Source organism: Bufo gargarizans, chromosome 2 (assembly GCF_014858855.1).
Source record: "Bufo gargarizans isolate SCDJY-AF-19 chromosome 2, ASM1485885v1, whole genome shotgun sequence".
Taxonomy (NCBI): domain Eukaryota; kingdom Metazoa; phylum Chordata; class Amphibia; order Anura; family Bufonidae; genus Bufo; species Bufo gargarizans.
The window spans coordinates 638132406-638155772 of NC_058081.1; the positions used below are offsets into that span (position 1 = coordinate 638132406).

Below are 23367 nucleotides of genomic sequence, written 5' to 3' on the forward strand. Positions count from 1 at the left end.
GTTGCAATTGCACCTGTCTGTTCCCAGCCACTTTGCTCCTGTCATAGGTGGAGTACCTACACCATCTCCTGATGCTGTAGCCGATTCCCCTGGCTGGCGCTATGGTGTTCCATGCGGCACTATTTCTCCCTTCCTGGCGAGAGATACAGGCTGCCTTTAATTGCCGCTGCAATTGCGCCTGTCTGTTCCCAGCCAATTTGCTCCCTTCACAGGTAGAGTACCTACGCCATCTCCGGTGCTGTAGCCGATACCCCTGGCGGGCTCTGTTGTGTTCCATGCGGCAACATTTCTCCCTACGGGCGGAATGTAGAGGCCACTTTCAATTGCCTTAGAATTGCCCCTGTCCGGTTCAGTTACCTGTCTGTTCCCTGCCGCCTTGATCCCTTAACAGGTGGAGTACCTGAGCCATCTCCGGATGCGGTAGCCGTTCCTCCTGTCCGGCTTTATGGTGTTCCATGGGGCATTTTCTTTCCTTACAGGACGAGATATTGAGGCCTCCTCCAATTGCCGTGGCCATTGCACCTACCTCATCATAGTGTGCACCAAACGGCCATCTTACTCCCTTCATGGGTAGAGTCCCTGAACCGTCTCCGATGCTGCAGCCGTTCAACCTGTCTGGCTTCTAGGGTGTACTATGCGGCCCTGTTTCTGTTGCCATTGCACCTACCTGATTGTGGTGTGCACCTGTCTTGTTCTTTGTGGTACCGTGCGGCCCTACTGGGTTCCATTCTTAACGCGGTTGCTCTTGCACCTCTCTGGGTCTAGGGTGCACCATGCGGCCACATTGCTTCGATCTTAAATGTAGTTCCTCTAACACAGCCATATTTCTACTTTACAGGTTGTGTACCTGTACCCTCCGAATGCTGTCCCATTCCCAGATGCTGTGGCTATGTTTCCACTCTCCTTAGTTGGCAACATGCAGCCACTTTACCCATATTTTAGGCGTGTGTTTGTAGTACCCCAAGCGCTGGGCCCTGTGGTGCGGTCTGTAGCTCAGACAGTTTCTGTATTACTGGGTGTTTTCTGCCCACGAGTTCTAATCTGTGCTGCGGTTGTTGGTTCCATCCATTTGGTTCTTCCATACATCTGCCACTCCTTTACTGTCGCGCTCATTGGTCTCCTTGTACCTCTCAAGGCACTGTCTGCACCAGGCCCCCTTCGTTCAGCATGTGCATGGTTACCATGTCTGGCAGGTGTGGGCCAGCCCAACCCCCACCTTGTCGGTCTACTGCTACTTCTGGTAGCTCCAGTATATGACCGATGTGTCTGATCCGGCGGGTGGTCCTCATTCAACCACGCTCCCTACTCCGTGGCCAGGTGGTTGTTGGCCTTTGTGCTGTAGTTGCTCTTGCCTTCTCTTTACGGTACTACGGTATGCTGTGCTCCGCGTTACCCCATGTTATAGGGGAGTACTCGCGTTGTTTCATAATTGCTGAGCGGCCCATTCCTGGTGAAGTACAAGGATCTCCACTGGATCTTCTACCTTGTTTGGACACGTAGCTGGTGGCATCGGCCGCGGTTGCGGTTTTCTGTCATCGCTGGATGTCCGCCACACGGAATCCTTCTGGGTCCACGGCTTTTATCATTGCTGGACGTCCTCCCTGACGGGTCAAGGACAGGACCTCTGAGCGCCACACACACCTGTCTGAATTTTCAGCTGATTGCTCTGGTATCGGACAGGGCCCCGTAGTTCCTTCTGGGTCCAGGTGTTTTCGGTGTTCCCTTGTATTTTCTGCTTAGTTGTGCTACATGGCGAAGGGGCAGTCCTCTTGGACCTTGCCGTCGTCTGCACCTGTCTGGTACTTTCTCCCCCCTGGCAGTTTTCTGTATGCCGGTCGCAGCTGGTTTCTACATTTCTATGTAGGCTACCCCGGTTTTTTCATGGCGACTTCTGCATTCCTTATGCATATGGATGTCTGTCGTTTTGTGGTACATCCCGAGCTGCTGTACTTGCCCTCTCTGGGACAATGTTTAAGGTTTGCTGGTCAATATTCTTGGTACGGCTAGTTGTCCATGGCCAATGCCCCGTCCCCTATGGTGGTTTCTTTTCGCCTTTCCTGGATATTCTGGCTTGCGTTGTCTTCTGGTGGTTCAGCTCCTGGTTCCTTGTGAGCCCATACTGGGTACTCCTTTCGGGAGTCCCTGTTCATTTGAGGTCCTCTTTGGATTTGTGTCTCTTTTTTTCCATCCTCCCACGTCAAGTACCTGGTATTGAGTGGTTTAGTGCTGCGGTTTGCAGTTCCACCGTATGGTCTCCTTCGGGAGGGACCTCCTCCTGTTGTAGGACCTTTCCTCTTTAGGTTTTTTGGAGTGCTCTCCTTCTACTCCCATGTCTCTCAGTCCAGTGTGTCCTGCCGAGGTTGCCTGGCCTGTATCTGGCTTCTTTTTTCCATGATACTTCACATGCCCAGAGTTTCCTCTGGTCTTACGCTTCACGGTGATATCTTGTTTTCGGAGGCTTGTGCCTCGTCTCCTGTTTTTGGGGACGCAGGAGCTATCGTTCTTTTCCTGGTTTTTTACCTACAACCCCCTCCTTCTCCAGGGTTGGCGGTTTCCTCTGGCAGCCTTGGGTTTTCACCTTTTACATGGGGCGCTTAGCTTCTTTCCTGGCCTTGCGGTGAGGGGAGTCCCCTCCCTTCACATGTGAGCCTTGCTATGGCTTCCCCCACTCGTTTGGTTTTCAGTGCTTCCCTGTTTCTTTTCTCCCCTGGCCTTTCAGGGGATGGCCACAGGTTTTTTGGGTCTGAGACAATGTAGAGCGTTGGGTAGTTTCACCACGCGGTGCTGTCCTAATTTTTTCTCCAGCCCTTGGCTGCGCTCTGTTTCCTTTTGCCACCTTCTTGCATTTGGGATTTTCTTCCAGTCATTTGTCCTGGGGTGCTGGCAGTCTTCCCTGCTTCTTCTGAGGTTTCTTCCTTGTTATGGAACCTCTTGCCCATCTCGTGTTTTTTCCCGTTGGGTCACATGGTTCTCCTGCACCTGTATGCCCAACCGGTGGCGCGTCTCTTCTTTTCCCTCCCTCAGGGACTGCTTTGGGACGTCCCATGGTGCTGTGTCCCCCAATGCCATGCACGAGAAAATTGGATTTTTTGTACTCACCGTAAAATCCTTTTCTCGTAGTAGGCATTGGGGGACACAGATCCCACCCTATGTTTTTTCTTCCGCTTCTCCGGGCTGGTCTCTTGATCTTTCCCGGTACGGGAGTTGTTGGTTCCTTGCTTTTCTTCTCTCTCCTACTGCTTTTGGTACAAACTGAATAGCCTCGTGCCTGTGGAGAGGGTATAGCCCACCTGGGAGGAGCCAACACTTTTTGTGTCTAGTGCCTCCTAGTGGTAGTTGGACATATACCCATGGTGCTGTGTCCCCCAATGCCTACTACGAGAAAAGGATTTTACGGTGAGTACAAAAAATCCAATTTTTTTCATGTCCGTGGATCCTCCAAAAATCAAGGAAGACCCACGGACGGAAAAACGGTCACGGATCACGGACCAACGGAACCCCGTTTTGCGGACCGTGAAAAAAAACGTCCGTGTGCATGAGGCCTTAATGGAATGCAATTACAACAGTATTCAGATCCAGGGGCTGGCTTGAAAAATGTAGAATATGTTTTGTGGTGCAACCCCTTTAAATTTTAACTGACCAACGTTCGTCAATATTAAAATAGAAAACCCCTTTAAGTTTATCTCAAACCAAAACGAACTGTCCTCAGGGTCTGACACCCGGCACCCCCGCCGATCAGCTGGTTGAAGAGAAGGCCGCGCTCCGTGCGAGAGCTGCCTTCCCTTCATTGTTTACCTGACATCTCAGTGGTGAGCAGGTGTAATTACAAGAAGTCTACCCATTCATTTCAATGGGACGGCTCTGTAGTATTCAAGTGTATAGGAAGGAGCCGCCCCACTGAAGTGAATGGGACGGCTTGTAGTTACACCTGCTCACCGCTGAGATGTTGATGGGAAGGAAGCGCTCACACGGAGCCAGACCCTCTCTTCAACCAGCTGATCGTGGGGGTTGCCAGCAGTCGGACCCCCGCCTTATCTTATATTGATGACTTATCCTGAGGATAAGTCATCAATATTAATATCCCGTAAAACCCCTTTAATGCCACATTCACACAGACTGCAAACCGTGGGTCCGCAAAACACGGGCACTGGGCACTTCGATGGGTCCACAAGATGTGGCCAAAGATAAGACATGTCCTACCTTTTGCAGAGCGGAGGCACAGGCCTGCAAGAAGATGGCCGGTGTCTGTGTTTTGCTGATCCAGGCACGGGATGATTGCAGCCTAAGGCTACTTTCACACTGACGTTTTGGCTTTCCATTTGTGAGATCCTTTCAGGGTTCTGTGAAGCGGTCCAAAACAGATCAATTTTGCCCTAATGCATTCTGAATGGAAAAGGGTCCTCTCAGAATGCATCAGTTTGCCTCCGATCTGTCTCCATTCCGCTCTGGAGGCGGACACCAAAACGCTGCCGTTTAGTGTCCGTCTAACAAAACTGAGCCAAACTGATCCGTCCTGGCACACAATGTAAGTTAATGGGGACGGATCCGTTTTCTCTGGCACAATAGAAAACTGATCCGTCCCCCATTGACTTTGAATGGAGTTCTTGACAGATCCGTCTTGGCTACGATACAGATAATACAAATGGATCCGTTGATGACGGATCCGCCCAAAACGCAAGTGTGAAAGTAGACCAATGTGTACGTGTACGGCCATCGTGATAAGTCAGCAATACGTTGGATGGTTCCCGTACCGGTTGTAATCTGCCATCTCTCAGGTGAAAGCTACGGCCTCCCATTGTCTATGTCTGGGCGTTGTATGCTATAACCTTTCTTATCATGCAGACTCCCACACTGCGGGAAAAATCCATTTTGCTGGTGAAGATGATGACTTACATAGAAAAGCGCTTTCCAGAGGACCTTGAGTTAAACGCACAGTTTCTGGAGCTCGTCAATTATGTTTACAGGTAGGTAAAGCATTAGACGCATGCTTCGTGTAGTGTGTAGGGTTGTGCATCAGCGTGTGGGCCTTGTGCTGACGAAAATACCATCAGTTGACATCGCTGTAGTCTTAAAGGGGTTGTCCAGTTTTATGATATCGATGACTTACCCTCGGGATCGTTTGGGATTCCGACTCCCGGCTGCGCACGCCGTCTGCATTGTAGCAGCGCTGCAGGTTATTACAGCGGTTCCTCCCTTTTAATTCAATGGGAGTGGAATGTAGAACTACACTGCAGCTCTGCAGGCAGGTGAACATTACAGTGGACACAGCGCCTGCACAAGAGCTGATCGGCGGGGTGTGCCGGCAGTATTGAGCCGTAAATGTCACGGATGTCATTTCTCCATGACTTATTCTTGCAGAGACGAGAACCTGTCTGGAAGCGAGCTGACTGCCAAGCTGGAACCCGCCTTCCTATCTGGACTGCGCTGCTCGCAGCCCCACATTCGGGCTAAGTTCTTTGAGGCCTTTGACACGTCCATGAAGCGCCGTGTGTATGATCGGCTGCTGTACCTCACTTGTTCTCAGAACTGGGAAGCAATGGGCAATCATTTCTGGATTAAACAGTGCATAGAGGTAAGCCGGAGCTGCTCTACCGTCCAATGGCCGGAGCTCTCCTGACAGGTCTGTTTTAGTAAATACTTGCATTCCTCATGAATTTACATTTCTGGAATATCTTTCCTCAGAACTCTGCATTGTGCCGTTCATTAGTTATAGAAAGGTAGGATTAAATGGACAGTTGGGTTCTAGCTCTACACGACATTGCCCAATCAGTACCGGATTCTGACAAAGGGAATGGTCGCACCCGCTTGTCGATTTATTCATCCGCTTCTTAAAGCAGGCATGCTCAACCTGCAGCCCTCCAGCTGTTGCAAAACTACAATTCCCAGACAGTCTGCAGCAGGGCATGGTGGGAGTTTTACAACAGCTGGAGGGCCACAGGTTGAGCATCTCTGTTCTAAAGCAATAAGTGGAGCGGCACAATGTAGAGTTCTAATAAACGGGAATGCAATAGTTTAGTAAAGCAGACATTAGTAGAGCCGACCGTCCCTCTTTAAGGCATTAGAAAAAGTCAGAAGGGTTTTCCTGCCTGTCAGGTGACTAGTCAGGCATTTAAAGGAATTTTCCATTTTGAACAGCCCCCCTTATCACATTACCCTTTAGGGTAGGGGGGATGTTGGACATGTTTGCTGTAAGTGTACCTGTTGACATCAACAGGAGTTCAATGCATTCATTGGAGCAGATTTATCAAAATCTTATCAAAGCAGTCTTGGTTGCCCATAGCAACCATTCACAGATCAGTTACATTGTTACATAGTTGCTACGGTTGAAAAAACACAGGTTCTTCAAGTCCAACCTAGAGCCTATTGTCCTTCCAGGCGGCAAATCAGAATAAATGAAGATTACTTCCCATTTTCATGGCGACAGGCTCCCTTTAAGGGTACTTTCACACTTGCGTTAAACTTTTCCAGTATTGAGTTCCGTCCTAGTTTTATCCTAATGCATTCTGAATGGAGAGCAATCCGTTCAGTATGCATCTTCGGTTCAGTCACTGTGCGGTATTTCCTCCGTCCAAAATTCCGGAGCACTTGACGGAATGCCGGATCCGGCATTATTTTCCATTGAAATGCATTAATGCCAGATCCGGCCCCAAGTGCGCAGACCTTTAAAAATGTGAAAAGGATAAATACCGGATCCGTTTTTCCGGATGACAACCGGAGAGACGGATTCGGTATTGCAATGCATTTGTGAGACGGATCCACATCCGGATCCGTCTGCAAATGGTATCCGTTTGCATGCAGATTGCCGGCGACGGACCTGCCTGCCAGAATCTAACAACACAAGTGTGAAAGTACCCTAATTGTAGGATCCCAAAAAGTATAACATTTTTGTGCAAAATCCCACTAGTACAAAAACGTGGTTTTTTGTCCACCAGAAGAACTTCCCTACAGCGCTGATGCATTCCCCCATCCCACGATCTGAGCCGCTGTAACCCCCTGCATGCAGATACGTTACTCTGATGGGGGCCATTTTCCTATGGAATTTTCCAATAGTAGCAAGTCCTGTTTGCACTGAACCAAAAAGCTGATTCTCCGTTTATGTTGACTATATAGCGGGAGGAGTCATTTTACATCATGGTTAAATGCTGTTGGCAGATTGTATGAAATGACCGGATAGTCAGATGTCTGTGAGCGCTATAGAAGTAGATGTTAGGCGCGTATATATGGCTCCATACTGCAGTATATAGGTGACGCAGCCCCCCAGGAGCATGTGAGCGCTATAGAAGTAGATGTTGGGCGCGTATATGGCTCCATGTTGCAGTATATAGGTGACGCAGCCCCCCAGGAGCCTGTGAGCACTATAGAAGTAGATGTTAGGCGCGTATATGGCTCCATACTGCAGTATATAGGTGACGCAGCCCCCCAGGAGCATGTGAGCGCTATAGAAGTAGATGTTGGGCGCGTATATGGCTCCATACTGCAGTATATAGGTGACGCAGCCCCCCAGGAGCATGTGAGCGCTATAGAAGTAGATGTTAGGCGCGTATATGGCTCCATACTGCAGTATATAGGTGACGCAGCCCCCCAGGAGCCTGTGAGCGCTATAGAAGTAGATGTTAAGCGCGTATATATGGCTCCATATTGCAGTATATAGGTGACGCAGCCCCCCAGGAGCAGAGGAGAAAGCATTAAGGAAAACTTTGCATTTATTCGTTTATTTCGTGGAGTTTTCTGTCATTTCCCTTTCACCTTCTCCCTCTTTTGTACAGCCCTTGTCCTATTAACCCTTTGAACCCCTTGACTTTGACCCCTGCAGCTCCTGCTGGCCGTGTGCGAGAAGAACACTACAATTGGCACAAGCTGCCAGGGCGCCATGCTCCCATCTATCACTAATGTCATCAATCTAGCAGACAGTCACGATCGGGCAGCCTTCGCTATGGTAACCCACGTCAAGCAGGAGCCGAGGGAGAGAGAGAACAGCGAATCCAAGGAAGAGGTATTGTTTTTTTAAAGGATTTCGTACATCCTTTAGAGCCGCACTTTAGTTATCAGAGTTGTGTACTTTGCGCGGCTTCGCAGTCTTCGCCATTGAGTGTATATAGGTCATGTGCCTCGGGGTTCTCGAGGGATGAGATCGCTTTTACAGACTCTTCTAAAAACTTCTCTCCCTTCTGAAGTGTCGATGAAACTTTTCCTAACAGTCGTCCCATTGTTCCACGTGTGAAAGCAGATCTGTCCAATACCTCCGCACCCCGGGGTACAAGAAACGAAAAATAGTGGAGAGACTAAACAGTCTGCATGTGCCATAGTAGAAGGGTACATCCATCCACGTTGCACTTTAGCCTTTTCACTAGGTAGTGGGAAATTTGCCTTTATTACAAATTCCAAAAATACTTACATTAGCAGATTCTGCAGATTGCGTGTTTATTCAGGGTCACCCAAATTTGTTCACTTGAACTCTTGAGAGTCCAACTCTTGCAACCTTAAATAGGCTGTCTCACTTCAGCAAATGGCATTTATCATGTAGAGAAAGTGAATACAAGGCACTTACTAATGTACTCTGATTGTCCATATTGCCTCCTTTGCTGGCTGGATTCATTTTTCCATCACATTATACACTGCTTGTTTCTAGCAATAACTTCGCCTCATCAGAGCCTATACATTCTAATACTGTACGGAGCGCCTGCTCCGTACAGTATTAGAACAAAGTTTTATGTGAATCGATTTCGGATGTTTTCTTCCGAAGTCGATTCGCTCATCCCTAGTTATGGCCACCACTGCAGCGCTGATACAAGGAGGCCAGGACGGGTGCTGGTGTGCCTGTGTGCCTAGGCGCTCTCTCAAGACCACCAGAGATGCCAGTGCTTTTTTCTATAATGTGCAAGCACGACCACCGCTGCTGGATTGCAGAGTGGTTGCAACCAATGAAAACGAGCCGTGTATAATGTGATGGAAAAATGAGTCCAGCCAGCAAAGGAGGCACTATGGTCAATCACAATACATTAGTAAGTGGCTTGTATTCACTTTCTCTACATGATAAATGTAATGTGCTAAAGTGAGACAAGGCCTTTGAAGGGGTATTCCAGTTTCCGTTATTGATGTCCTCACTGATATCTCTGGATCGGTAGCAGCCAGAGAGTTGTTTCTAGTCTTGTTTGAAAGCTGATAGTCTAGGCTTTAAAATATGTCCTCCTGCTTTTACTCTTGACCCAATTTCTAACAGCTATCTCTCCCAATGTAGTGGAGATAATGCTGCTGTTTTGATCTTGTTTTAAAGCTTTGCTTTCAAACAAGTCCATGAACCATAGCTGCTCCCAATCCGGAGATATGGTTAAAGCAGCACCCCCCCCTTCAGCTGTTTGATACCTAAGCCAGCTGGAAAGGGCTTAATGTGTGTGTGGGGGGGGGGAGAATCATATCAGGGAAAGAAGGACTGGGCATGTTGAATTTCAGTGCCAATCCTTTTGTTTTCAGAAGAGATAAGCTGCAAACACAGTTGAATAAAGTATTCGGCATATTGGCTTTTATAACATTGCTGGAAAATGTGCTCATACAGGGCCATCTAGTAGATGGTAATTATAAGAAAAACTTTTGAGGGGTTAAAGGGGTTCTCTGGGCTTTGCTGAAAAACGTGGAGCGTTCTGACCTTGTGGTGGCAATCTAGTTTTTTCAGTGGCCTCCGTTGCCTCCATCCCCGCTACGATCAGGCCAGCGGTGGGCTCTTACGCTCAGGTCCTGACCAAATGTATTCCCACGTCTTCCTGTTCAGCTGTTTAGACAGAGGCCCAACCGAGGGGTAGGTACTGATAAAACTCTTTCCTCCACAGCGTCAGAACACTCCAGGGGTTAACCAGGAACGGATAATGATGACCTATCCTTAGGATAGGTCATCATTAGCGGGGTTCCGAGTCCCGTCACCCCTGCCTATCAGCCGTTTCAGGGAGCCGTTGCACTCACCAGAGGTCTGGTGAGCGCAGCCCGGCTCCTGGCAGCTTTCCAAGCACTGGACCATACATTGCATAGCGGCTGCGCTTGGTATTGCAGCTCAGCCCCGTTCACTTCAATGGCACTAAGCTGTGGCCGATGTATGGTGATGTCACATGGCCTAGGACAGTTATGGCAAACCTATGGCACAGGTGCCAGAGGCGGCACTCGGAGCCCTCTCGGAGACCCTGAAAAAAGTTTACGGTGTATCAATATGCCTTAGACTTTTGCTATCATTCATCAGCGCAGGCGTACTATGATCGGCACAGGCAGCGCACTGTATGTAGACAGGCTATTATAGCTAAATAATAAAGTACATGGAAGATACACTATAGGATAGGTCATCAAAACTAATTACCGGATGACCCCTTTAAGACCACCATTTGTTTTGTATTCAGGATGTGGAAATTGACATTGAGCTCGCCCCAGGGGACCAGAGCACCAACCCCAAGACTAAAGAGCAGTCGGAAAAGGACATCGGCAATCAGCTTCACATGTTAACCAACAGACATGACAAATTTCTGGACTCTCTGCGTGAAGTAAAGGTCAGTGCTGCTTTTCCTTCCTTCGCCGTGAAGTCCACGGGCTTTCACGCTAATGTACGATAATCTGCATATTAGAATAATATGGTCGGAGCCTTCAGTTTCATCTGTGATTGTGTTCCCCTGGTTGTCCACCGCAGACCGGAGCTCTCTTGATTGCCTATGTCCAGCTGTGTCACATTTCAACCCCCTTGGCTGAGAAGATTTGGATACAACTTTTCCCAAGATTGTGGAAAATACTTTCTGACCGGCAACAACATGTAAGTGGCTCTTAGTAGGTTAGTGTGGTTTTTGGCAGTAGATGGCTTACTCCCAGGACTGAAGGACGCGCTCTTATGGTTAGTGCTCTGCTGGGCGGAAATGTGGCTTAGTGTAGGTGATGGGTTACCTCTAAGGTGGGCCATACACATTAGATTAGTCTCAGACAACCATCTAGTGTGTGGTGGTGTCCTGACTCTCTGCCGATGGATTGCCTATGCTGAATTTTAACATGTTTGATCCTTTAATGTGGATTTACACGGCCCAATCTAATCCGCCTGTGCAGTTCACCCTATGAATGAGTGAAAAAAAAATCTTTCACTTGGGCACCTCAGTCATTGCTTTTGGGCTAGTTTCACATCTGCGGCTGCCTGTCGGGCAGGTTCTTTCACCACAGAGCAGCCTCCGGATCCGGCATTGCCGAATACTGCCGCCTGCCCGCCGGACCCCATTGACTATAATAGAGTCCGTCAGAGATATGGCGGCTACCCGGCAAATATGCCAGGAATTGGCCGGCCAAAATGTGCTGCACACAACAGCTTTTGTTGAGCCAATTCCCAAGGCACAAGGTCGTAGGTGGGAAAGTAGCCTAAAAAGAGATCTGCTGCCCAGAAACAATGACTCTGTATGGGGACGAGCGATTTGCAGTAGCGATCGCTCATCATACAGTGGAGGGGATTGCTGCATATAAATGTAACTCTGCACCTCCACTGACAAGCAGGCAGTTGTCGGTAAACTCTTCCTCACTGACAATGGCTTCATCAGGACGTGTAAACCCACCTTTATACTCAAGGAGATAAGCCACTGCCAGAAGGGTCTAACAACTGCTTACTCACCTTGGACAAGAAATGAGCCTGCCACAGAAATGTATGGCGGTCTTAAGCTGTCCATACGCTTGGTTTGGCTGAGTGTGTATGTGTTTTCATGGGGGGATTGAGGAGAAAGCCCCTGTCAAGACACCTCTTATCTTCCGGTAGAGGTGTTGAAATGAAATGCTCTCGATCCTTCTCTTCTCTGACCTCAACCGTCTGAGGAGAGAGTCAGGACCTCCAGGTTCGGTTGACAATCCATATGTTTGGGGGCCTTTAGTTAGGATCCGTAGGACTGCAAGATGTCGGGTTGTTACAGCCGTAATATAAAATGCAGCCATTGGCTGGGTCCATACGTAGAACCAGAAGAACGGACAGACGGTCTCAACATGTGACCTACTAAATGGGTTTTACACCTTCACTTAAATGGGTTTTCTCATTCCATATTTCATAGCTTTATGATTGGTGGGGTCTGACCTCTGGGATCCTGGTGTAGCACAACATCCCCCTTTTTACCTGCACTGCGGCGCTCCGGCTAACTGTCTGCGGCACAGCTCCATTCAAGTGCATTTGACTGACTGGACTCCGTGCAGGAAACAATAATGCTGTGGCCCCTTCGTTCTCAGGAACAATGAAGGGTCTCATAGGATGACCCCCTCCCCCCCACCGATCCGATCCAAAAGTAGGGATGTATCCTAGCAATATGCCATCAATTTGTCACACTCCCTTTAAGGGGGTATATCTTACAGCTTATCTCCTAGCCACTGGGTTATGTCTGATTGGTGGGCTCTGACCACCGGGGCCTCCATCATGAAAATGGCGGCCCACTTTCCCCTGTTTTGAAGGAAGCAGTTGTCATATGAACGCTTCTGCGCCATTCAACTCTATAGGGCTTGCTGGAGATAGCCAAGCGCTTGTACTTGAGTATCCCTGCCATCCTATAGAGTTGAATGGAGAGATGGACACACATACCTGTCTGCGGCTCCATTCAGATGGGAAATCACAGGGCCCCAGTGGTCAGACCCCGCCGATCAGACATACCACAGTGGATAAGGGGATACTTTGTTTTAATGGGACAACCACTTTAATTAGTCGGAATGTTTCATCCATGGGATTCTGGGTCTATTTCTACATATATTTATATTTTACCTTTTTTATTATTATTATCACACATTTACTAAACTTAGTATTAAGAAAACTATTTTATGTAGGAGGAATTGGCTGAGGTTTCTTCTAGACTGACACCCGTTCTTCTCGGTGTATGTCTCGCCTCTGTCACACCCATGTGTGTGTCTCATTGAATGGGGTGTGAAGTTCTAATATCAGGTGCCGATTGTTTAAATACTGTACTCGTGCAGCCCGGCTTATGCACGTTGCTCAGATACATGGTGATGATAGTCGGAGGTGTAGCTGTTTATCATTCACGTGAGTTATGTACTGATCCAGGTGCTCCGGAGATCCCAGTTCGCTGGAGCTTGCCATCATTGCTCTTTCTTTTTTTGTGTTCGCAGGCGCTGGCTGGGGAAATCAGCCCGTTCCTGTGCAGCGGGAGCCACCAGGCGCAGAGAGATTGTCAGCCGAGCGCCTTGAACTGCTTTGTGGAGGCCATGTCTCAGTGCGTCCCCCCAATCCCCATCCGGCCTTGCGTGCTCAAGTACCTTGGAAAGACGCACAATCTGTGGTTCCGCTCCACCCTCATGCTGGAGCATCAGGCCTTCGAAAAGGGTCTCAGTCTGACAATCAAACCCAAGCAGACGACAGAATTTTACGAACAGGAAAGCATCACCCCGCCCCAGCAAGTGAGTGTCGTTTCTTCTGCCTCAGCGCTTTCGGAGAAGGTATTTCTGTAGATTCTGGCCGGCAGACAGGAGGGGAGTAATATCTTTTACTGAGCGGATAATGTTCTCGGTTTTTCGTGCCAAATGCACTATGAACACGTATCCCTTGCCATTATAACTTGATTTGATTTTCCCTTTGCTCAGTTCTTTTTTTCGGCTCTTTTCCTGTAGACAGAGATGGTCTAATAATAAAGTCAGACGATGGCCTGCTCTTAAGGGCAATTAATAAGGAGCCGCGAGCTTCCAGCGTTAATATTGGAGGGTGCCATGAGAATGTGCTGGCGTATCATGCAGACATCAAAACCCACAAAAGCAGCCCATTAAAGCTTCATAATGGCGTGCAGTAAACACTGGCATACACTGCCGCAGACAGCTGCCAGCTAGGAGGGGCGCAAAGGTCATAGCGTGGGTTGCAAGTCTGTGCCCTGCTCCCCTCTTTATCCTGACAAAATATTATGTTCATGACTTGCGTCCTTTGCAGCGAAAGGGTAAGGGCTCATTTAGACGGCCGTGTGCTGTCCGCAAAAATGCGGATCCGTTTTTTGAAGATTAGATGCCGTCCCATTCACTTCTATGGGGCCCTTTTCTTCCATTGCAGGGCTCAGCAAAAAAAATATGAAACCTGTCCTATACAATGAAAATCAGGACACGGCCCTTTTAAAGTCTATGGATCAGCAAAAAAACGCAATGCAATCCGTTTTTTTTTGCAGACATGCTAAAATGTCCGCAAAAAAATCTGCATTTTTGCAGACAGCATATATGGCTGTCTGAATGAGCCCTTAATCTGTATAATAATGAGCACATCCACCTACTGAGCTGGATGAGCATTTGGTCGCACGTGCTTAATGCCATCCTTCAACTGCCACCAGCTGTGACAGTTGCAGGGAGAGAGCTGCAGCAGAAAGGTCACACCTCCTGGGCTGTGAAGGGCGAGAGAGCTGCAGCTGAAAAGACACACCTCCTGAATTAAGAGAGGCTGAGACCTGTAGCAGAAAGGACACGCCTATTAAGTTGTTATAGAGAGAGCTTGAGCAGAAAGGGCATGCTTACTTTACTAACCTGTGATAGAGAGAGCTGCAGCAGAAAGGACACGCCTATTGAGTTGAGATAGGCAGAGACCTGTAGCAGACAGGGCACGCCTCCTAATCTGTGATAGGGAGAGATCTGCAGAAGAAAGGGCACCCCTGAGCTATAATAAGGAGAGAGCTGCAAGAGGAAGAACAATTCCTTCTGAGCTGTGATAGAAATCTGTGGTGGGAGGGAGAGCTGCAGCAGAAAGGACACACCTCCTGAGCTGTGGTAGAGAGAGCTGCAGTAGAAAGGACACACTCCCTGAGCTATGATCTTACCTGACAAAAGGAATAAGTATGGTCCTGAAACCGGTAGTTTTCTACACCAATCAAAGCTTCTTCTTTCACTTCTTGGGAATCCTCTAGTCCTTTTGGAAGTGCCGGCAGAAGTTCCCGTTTTTTCTTCTGTGACAGTTGCTCGGACGTCCTATAAGTCCTGTAGTCACATGGTAGCCCTGCCCTAATAGAGAGCAGCCAAGATGCGACATCGGAGGAATATGAACAGCCGGCAGGGAATGACTCCAATACCTGTCATTGTCCAGCCTAATAGCTAAGCATTTAGTAGAACTGGGTCAGTTCTGGTTCTTATTGTGCAAGGGGAAGTGGTACGATTCAAAGCACCCCCTCCCCAATCACTACTAGTAGGGTACCAGCTGCCTGTAATCCAATGCCATTGACTTGAAGTCATCCATGTTCCTACGCTGTGCCTCTCTCTTTCAGGAGATTTTGGATTCCCTTGCCGAATTGTATTCCCTTCTCCAAGAAGAAGACATGTGGGCCGGTTTGTGGCAGAAGCGCTGCAAGTTCCCAGAGACGGCTACGGCCATTGCGTACGAACAGCACGGCTTTTTTGAACAGGTACGAGATCTTACCCTGTCCTTAGGTGTCCTGATACAGATCTTCTGGCCTCCAGGACGGACGCCCTGTTCCCTTAGGAGTGACTGAGCGATCTTGAGCACCTCTGTGTCCCAGGAGGGCGAATACTCTGCCGAATTATTAGGCTAGGGTCACACTACGACATTTGTGTCAGTAATTAGGGATGAGCGAACCCAACGTTTTCAAGTTCGGCGTTCGGGCGGTGGAGGAATTCCATCATGGATTCCGTTAGCACGCAATTCTATGAGGGAATGCCAAACGGAAGCCTTTAGGAGGCATTCCGTCATAATAGAAGTCTGTGGGCCGCATAACGGATCCGCCTGGTTTCCGTTATGCAGGACGGAAAACAAAGTCCTGTCCTGCATAACGGAAAGCAGACGGACCCGTTAACGCGGCCCATATTCCGTGCTAATGGAATCCATAACGGAATTCTTCCACCGCCTGAACGCCGAATCTGAAAACGTCGGGTTCGCTCATCCCTAGCAGTAATTACATGCGACATTTTTTGTAATCCTAGTCTATGCTGTCCCACTGCGACGTGCAACATGCTGCGACACGACAGTCGCACAAATGTCCATCTAAGTTGGATTTTTGTGCGACTGTCATGTTGTATGTAGCCGTGCGGCACCATAGACTGTCATTACAAAAAAGGTCGCGCAACATGAATGTCACGCGACGCGTGTCACAACGTAGTTGTACCCTTTTTGTCGCCGTGTAGCCCTAGCCTTAGTCCGATTGTTGTTCATCGCGTATTGAAGTTATGCTGCTTTTTCGTATATCAATACCATGGAAGCGCTAGTGTGGTGGAATCGTGTTGTGGATTACCGCTAGTGTGGTGGAATCGTGTTGTGGATTACCGCTCCGTGCCCCTTTAAAAGCCACAAAGGGATCAAATCTGAGCTACTTTCTGAAACTTTGCAGGTCTGATCCGGTTCTGTTCTTCATGTGTTGGTAGATGTGTGAACATATTGATCTGTCTCCGGGTTTCAGAATGTGCACGTACAGATCCTGTAGATGAAAAGCTATTGATTCTTTTGAGCTTTTGTTCTTTTAGGCTCAAGAAACATATGAAAAAGCAATGGAAAAGGCCAAAAAAGAACATGAAAGAAGCAACGCGTCTCCAGCTGTTTTTCCAGAATATCAGTTGTGGGAAGATCATTGGATTCGGTAGGTGTGAATTGTGACTATTCTTTCTCCTGCCTTTTTTTTAAGTTTTGCGCTGAACAATTTTGCAATGACATGTGTCACTTTATGTGGTGATAACTTTAAAACGCTTTTACTTATCCAGGCCATTCTGAGATAGTTTTCTCGTCACATATTGTACTTCATGACAGTGGTAAATTTGAATCAAAATATTTCATTTTTATTTATAAAAAAATAAATAAAAAAATTACCAAAAATTGGGGAAAAAAATGCTAATTTCCAAATTGCTATTTCTCTACTTTTATAATAGATAGTAATACCTCAAAAAATAGTTATTACTTTACATTCCCCATATGTCTACTTCATGTTTGGATCATTTTGTGAATGCCATTTTATTTTTTGGGGGGACGTTAGAAGGCTTAGAAGTTGAGAAGCAAATCTGTAGTCACTTTGTAAGGCTTACATAATAGAAACCACCCACCATGCGCATAAGCTACTGCGATGCCGTGCTAGCAATGGGCATCGCAGTGCGCATGCCCCGGCCAAGGAAATCAGCGCAGCGCAGTACCGCAGACTGCCTGCGCGATGTAGAAGCTCCTGAGAGCAACCGCTTCAAATGCATCACTGGGCATGCGCCGAGCCCAGTGACAAATTTAAAGCTATTGCCCTCAGGAGCTTCTACATCCCACAGGCAGTCCGCAGTACTGCGCCTGCGTAAGATTTCACATAGCGGAGGGGGGCGGCGGCAAAGAGTTCGGGTGTGGGCAGTTACTTATGCTGGAAGAGGCGTGCTTGTTCTCTAAAGGCAGGCGGGCTGGGCACTGTGCGGGGGAGTTTCTGGGCTCCAGAGTAGGATAATAAGGCTCCATTCACTTGTCTGCAGTTTCGTTCTGCATTTTGCGGAACGAAATTGCGCCCCCATTCAATTCTATGGGGCAGCACGATGTGCTGCCTGGACACGGAATTGCGGACCCGCACTTCCGGGTCCGCAATTCCGTTCCCGAAAAAAATAGAACATGTCCTATTCTTGTCCGCAATTGCGGACAAGAACAGGCATATTCTATGAGTGCCGGCAATGTGCGGTCTGCAAAATGCGGAACGCACATTGCCACTGTCCGTGTTTTGCGGATCCGGACGTGTGAATGGAGCCCAACGCCCCTCTGGGCACCTTGGACACTCTTTTGCATAACATGAAAAGTGGATTTTATTGCTAATGAAACCATGAAACAAAGAATGAAGCCTACAGCGAGAAATAAGGTATTTTATTGTACATGGCAGTAGTAACACCTTAATATGCTCAAACCAGGTGACAGATTTTTTATTTTTTATGATGGCATTTAACTTATTTTTGGCTAAAAATCATATTTTCAATTGGTTAAAATATTGAGCTGTTCAGTCACAAAGGGTTAACTGTTTTTCTAGCTGTGTGACTGTTACTTTCACTTTCACTTTGTGCCAGTCATCTAATTACCCTTATTTCTAAACTGAAAGGTCATAAACACTTATTTAAGCCACATTCTTATCAGTAAGGTAAGGATTGAACTTTAAAGGCAACCTGTCACCGGGATTTTGGGAATAGAGCCGAGGACATGGGTTGCTAGATGGCCGCTAGAACATCCGCAATACCCAGTCCCCATAGCTCTGTGTGCTTTTATTGTGTAAAAAAACCAACGATTTGATACATATGCAAATTAACATGAGATGAGTCCTGTATGTGAGATGAGTCCGGGACAGGACTCATCTCAGGTTAATTTGCATATGTATCAAATCGTTTTTTTACACAATAAAAGCACACAGAGCTATGGGGACTGGGTATTGCGGATGTGCTAGCGGCCATCTAGCAACCCATGTCCTCAGCTCTATACCCAAAATCCCGGTGACAGGTTCCCTTTAATGAGTGTTTATAATGTGAGAGAGCAGAGATAAGAAGTCTGTCTGCTCCTCAGATGATGGAAAGGACAAAAAAAATCCACAGGCAGCTACTAGAGCATCTCAGCTCTGCACAGAAAAAGGATTCCATATTGTTAATAAAGACCAATTGAAAAAATGATTTTGAGCTCAAAATTAGTATAATGCAATAATAATAAAAAAATAAAAAAATGCCCCCAAAGGTGTACATAACCTTTAAATTGCAGACTGGTTGTCAGAGCAATGCGTTGTCGTCTCCTCATTCATCCCCCATTCCCATTATGCGCCTTGTCTCTTTCCTAGATCCTCTAAAGAACTGAATCAGTGGGAGTCATTGACGGACTACGGCCAATCAAAGGGCCACATCAATCCATACCTCGTCCTTGAGTGTTCCTGGCGAGTCTCTAATTGGACGGCCATGAAAGAAGCCCTGGTCCAGGTCAGAATCCTCTCCCTTCACTTCTGGTTTTGAAAATGCGTTCCCTCGTTCTTCCGTGCAGTGTTTGCACACAGTCAGCATTACAGCTCATTTCACTGAGGCAATAAACCGCTCTTTGGGGAATCTGTTTGATTTAGATCACAGCTGCGGTTTCTGGCACGTAAGGCGGGTTGCAAATAAATGTTTTTGTGTGTTTTTGATACAGCCCTGTTGCCTTAGAGGAGAATGATTAACCGTTTGCGGTCAGGGCTTGGGTTGAGTTTTGTGGGTTCATTTAGTAACACTTGCTACAGATTTCAGGAGTTAGGCCTCCTGCACACGACCGTATGGCTTTCTCGTGCATGGCATTGGGGGACACAGCACCATGGGTATATGTCCAACTACCACTAGGAGGCACTAGACACAAAAAGTGTTGGCTCCTCCCAGGTGGGCTATACCCTCTCCACAGGCACGAGGCTATTCAGTTTTAGTCTAGTGTCCGTAGGAGGCAGACCTGTCCTGCTTTTTTGCAGGTTCTGCTGTTTATTTTTATTCTTTTTTTCTCTCTTCCGCAGGTCGGTTTTTTTCCACCGTTATACCTGCTACAGGCTGGGGCTCCATCGTGTTCCACTTTAGTTGCCCCCCCTGCGGGCGCGTACTTCGGTACCATCGCCGGTCACCCAGTCCCCACGGACTGCATCCGCAGTGGCTTGCCGGCATTCCCACGGTTCCCGTGTTGAGTCTGCCGAAGGGGTGACCGTGCTGCGCCCGAAGACATCGGATGGTGAGTATATCGGATGGTGAGTATACTCCCCTGTCCCTGTGTCCCTGCCCCAGGGTTAGGTTCCCTTCTGTGGCCAGGGGGATGGGATCCACCTTAGCTGGGGGTCCTGGGGAGCCTCTTCGTTCCTCCTAGCCAACCCCCTCCCCCTCCTGGGGGGGTTATATTCATTTTTTTCCTCCCTTCTTTTCCCCCTCGGTTGGTCTTTTCTCTCCTCCCTGGCCACAGTCTCTCCCTGGCTTCCCCGCTACTTTAGTCCCCGGCTTCTGCCAGGACTAGGCCTCATCTTCTATGGCCTGTCCCCGGCTCCCAGGTGCTCTGTTTGCCCTGATCTGCCTATCCCCAGGTGTCGCTTCTCCCCCCCTACCCTACTCACCTATTTTTATGGTTCGGTGGGCCCTCTGTCGGCCGCGGTTCGCCCCGCCCCCCTTGCTCCATTCCCGGCCGCCTCATAAATCGAGGCCCCGGCTTTTGGGCCTGCTAGGCCGCAATCTTCCCGGCCCCTCCCCCTTGCTTCCCGGGCTTTTCTGAGCCCCGCCCGGCCCTCGGGAGGAGCTATCTCCTCACCCTTTCCTGGGCTAACATGTTTTTTTCTGTTGGAGGGGGTGGTTAACCCCTCGATTGCTTCATGTCCCCTGCAGCCCTACTGACCACCTCTTTTTTGGGGAACAGCTGCTGCTGCACCTCTTTGGGGGAACACTGCGTCCGGGTCAGGATAGACAGCCTCTGCTGGCTGCTTTTTGAGCATCTCTTCTCCCAACAGCTCCTCGGTCGCCACGTGTTTTCACGTGCGTCCGCTGTCTACAATGGCTGCCATGTGGTCATCCTGTCCCTGCTGGTGTGCAGTACCTCTTCCCAGATCCCATTGTTTTCCCTGAACAATCTTTTTGTGTAGGTTCCCCATGAATGGGTCCCTCCGTGTCAATGCCATGGGAACCTTGGCCGACTCTCCCTGGCAGTGTCGCTGGAACGCTACCAACCCAAATTGCGGCCACCTCTGCCCTCCCAGGGTCCTCCCTGCAGATGGGGCATGCTCAGTTAGGGGTACCTGCACCCGGGTTCGGCGAGGGGTAGCTCACAGTACACCCTCGGGTGGTCTCAACGGGGTCCCACCCCTCCTCGGCATCCTCGGATCCCCCCCAGGACAGGCCTGAGGCTGGTGACGAATCCTTCCTGTCACCCCATCCGTTGCCTCTGGGGACACCTCTGCACCGATTCCCTCGGAACAGAGCATCAGGCGGTCTTCCTCCATATAGAAGCCCTCTGGGAGGTCAAGACTACGTGCACGGAGGAACCTCTCCTACCTAAACAGGGTTGGTATCCCCTCTAGTGGATTTTCGGATGGTGCTCCCCTGACCGCACAGGTATTCAACCGCACAGGTAAGGCAGCCGTCCCCGTGTTTAGCATACTGAGTCACCTACCCGGTGTCTGATACGTACGCCTTCTCCTTAACAGGGGGGTTCCTGCACCACTGCCATAGGCTGTCCCTGACAAGCCTTCCTGGTTCCCCTATACCAGGGGTTATCCTCTACACATTTGAGAGTGTTTCCGTGGGGTTCCCATCCTGGTGTTGGTGTTCGCCACTCTACCTCATTACAGGGAGTTCCTGTTCTGGGCAAGCGGTTAGCTCGGCTATCGCCTCCTGTAGGTTGGTGAGTTCAGAGCAATTGTACAGCCGCCTTGCCCCTTTTCTTAGGTAGTGTACCTACAGGAGCCATTACTCCTGGCTGGCTCTATGGTGTTCCATACAGCACTATTTCTCCCTTCCGGGTGAGATATACAGGCCGCTTCAATTGCCGTTGCAATTGCACCTGTCTGTTCCCAGCCACTTTGCTCCTGTCATAGGTGGAGTACCTACACCATCTCCTGATGCTGTAGCCGATTCCCCTGGCTTGGCGCTATGGTGTTCCATGCGACACTATTTCTCCCTTCCTGGCGAGATATACAGGCTGCCTTTAATTGCCGCTGCAATTGCGCCTGTCTGTTCCCAGCCAATTTGCTTCCTTCACAGGTAGAGTACCTACGCCATCACCGGTGCTGTAGCCGATACCTCTGGCGGGCTCTGTTGTGTTCCATGCGGCAACATTTCTCCCTACGGGCGGAATATAGAGGCCACTTTCAATTGCCGTAGAATTGCCCCTGTCCGGTTCAGTTACCTGTCTGTTCCCTGCCGCCTTGATCCCTTAACAGGTGGAGTACCTGAGCCATCTCCGGATGCGGTAGCCGTTCCTCCTGTCCGGCTTTATGGTGTTCCATGTGGCATTTTCTCTCCTTACAGGACGAGATATTGAGGCCTCCTCCTATTGCCGTGGCCATTGCACCTACCTCATCATAGTGTGCACCAAACGGCCATCTTACTCCCTTCATGGGTAGAGTCCCTGAACCGTCTCCGATGCTGCAGCCGTTCAACCTGTCTGGCTTCTAGGGTGTGCTATGCGGCCCTGTTTCTGTTGCCATTGCACCTACCTGATTGTGGTGTGCACCTGTCTTGTTCTTTGTGGTACCGTGCGGCCCTACTGGGTTCCATTGTTAACGCGGTTGCTGTTGCACCTCTCTGGGTCTAGGGTGCACCATGCGGCCACATTGCTTCGATCTTAAATGTAGTTCCTCTAACACAGCCATATTTCTACTTTACAGGTTGTGTACCTGTACCCTCCGTATGCTGTCTCATTCCCAGATGCTGTGGCTATGTTTCCACTCTCCTTAGTTGGCAACATGCAGCCACTTTGCCCATATTTTAGGCGTGTGTTTGTAGTACCCCAAGCGCTGGGCCCTGTGGTGCGGTCTGTAGCTCAGACAGTTTCTGTATCACTGGGTGTTTTCTGCCCACGGGTTCTAATCTGTGCTGCGGATGTTGGTTCCATCCATTTGGTTCTTCCATACATCTGCCACTCCTTTACTGTCGCGCTCATTGGTCTCCTTCTACCTCTCAAGGCACTGTCTGCACCAGGCCCCCTTCGTTCAGCGTGTGCATGGTTTCCATGTCTGGCAGGTGTGGGCCAGCCCAACCCCCACCTTGTCGGTCTACTGCTACTTCTGGTAGCTCCAGTATATGACTGATCTGTCTGATCCGGCGGGTGGTCCTCATTCAACCACGCTCCCTACTCCGTGGCCAGGTGGTTGTTGGCCTTCGTGCTGTAGTTGCTCTTGCCTTCTCTTTACGGTACTACGGTATGCTGTGCTCCGCGTTACCCCATGTTATAGGGGAGTACTCGCGTTGTTTCCTAATTGCTGAGCGGCCCATTCCTGGTGAAGTACAAGGATCTCCACTGGATCTTCTACCTTGTTTGGACACGTAGCTGGTGGCATCGGCCGCGGCTGCGGTTTTCTGTCATCGCTGGATGTCCGCCACACGGAATCCTTCTGGGTCCACGGCTTTTATCATTGCTGGACGTCCTCCCTGATGGGTCAAGGACAGGACCTCTGAGCGCCACACACACCTGTCTGAATTTTCAGCTGATTGCTCTGGTATCGGACAGGGCCCCGTAGTTCCTTTTGGGTCCAGGTGTTTTCGGTATTCCCTTGTATTTTCTGCTTAGTTGTGCTACATGGCGGAGGGGCAGTCCTCTTGGACCTTGCCGTCGTCTGCACCTGTCTGGTGCTTTCTCCCCCCTGGAAGTTTTCTGTATGCCGGTCGCAGCTGGTTTCTACATTTCTATGTAGGCTACCCCGGTTTTTTCATGGCGACTTCTGCATTCCTTATGCATATGGATGTCTGTCGTTTTGTGGTACATCCCGAGCT

At 49.2% G+C, this 23367-nt stretch overlaps 1 protein-coding gene across 1 annotated transcript in view; it reads left to right on the plus strand.

Annotated features, from left to right (window-relative positions):
• LOC122928872 (transformation/transcription domain associated protein) overlaps positions 1–23367 on the plus strand; it is a 153129-nt gene that overhangs the window by 79961 nt on the left and 49801 nt on the right. The window contains 9 exon segments of the mRNA XM_044282163.1: positions 4843–4964; positions 5359–5572; positions 7814–7993; positions 10380–10526; positions 10664–10783; positions 13102–13389; positions 15219–15356; positions 16429–16541; positions 18729–18864. Of these exon segments, the coding sequence (XP_044138098.1) occupies positions 4843–4964; positions 5359–5572; positions 7814–7993; positions 10380–10526; positions 10664–10783; positions 13102–13389; positions 15219–15356; positions 16429–16541; positions 18729–18864 (1458 nt within the window).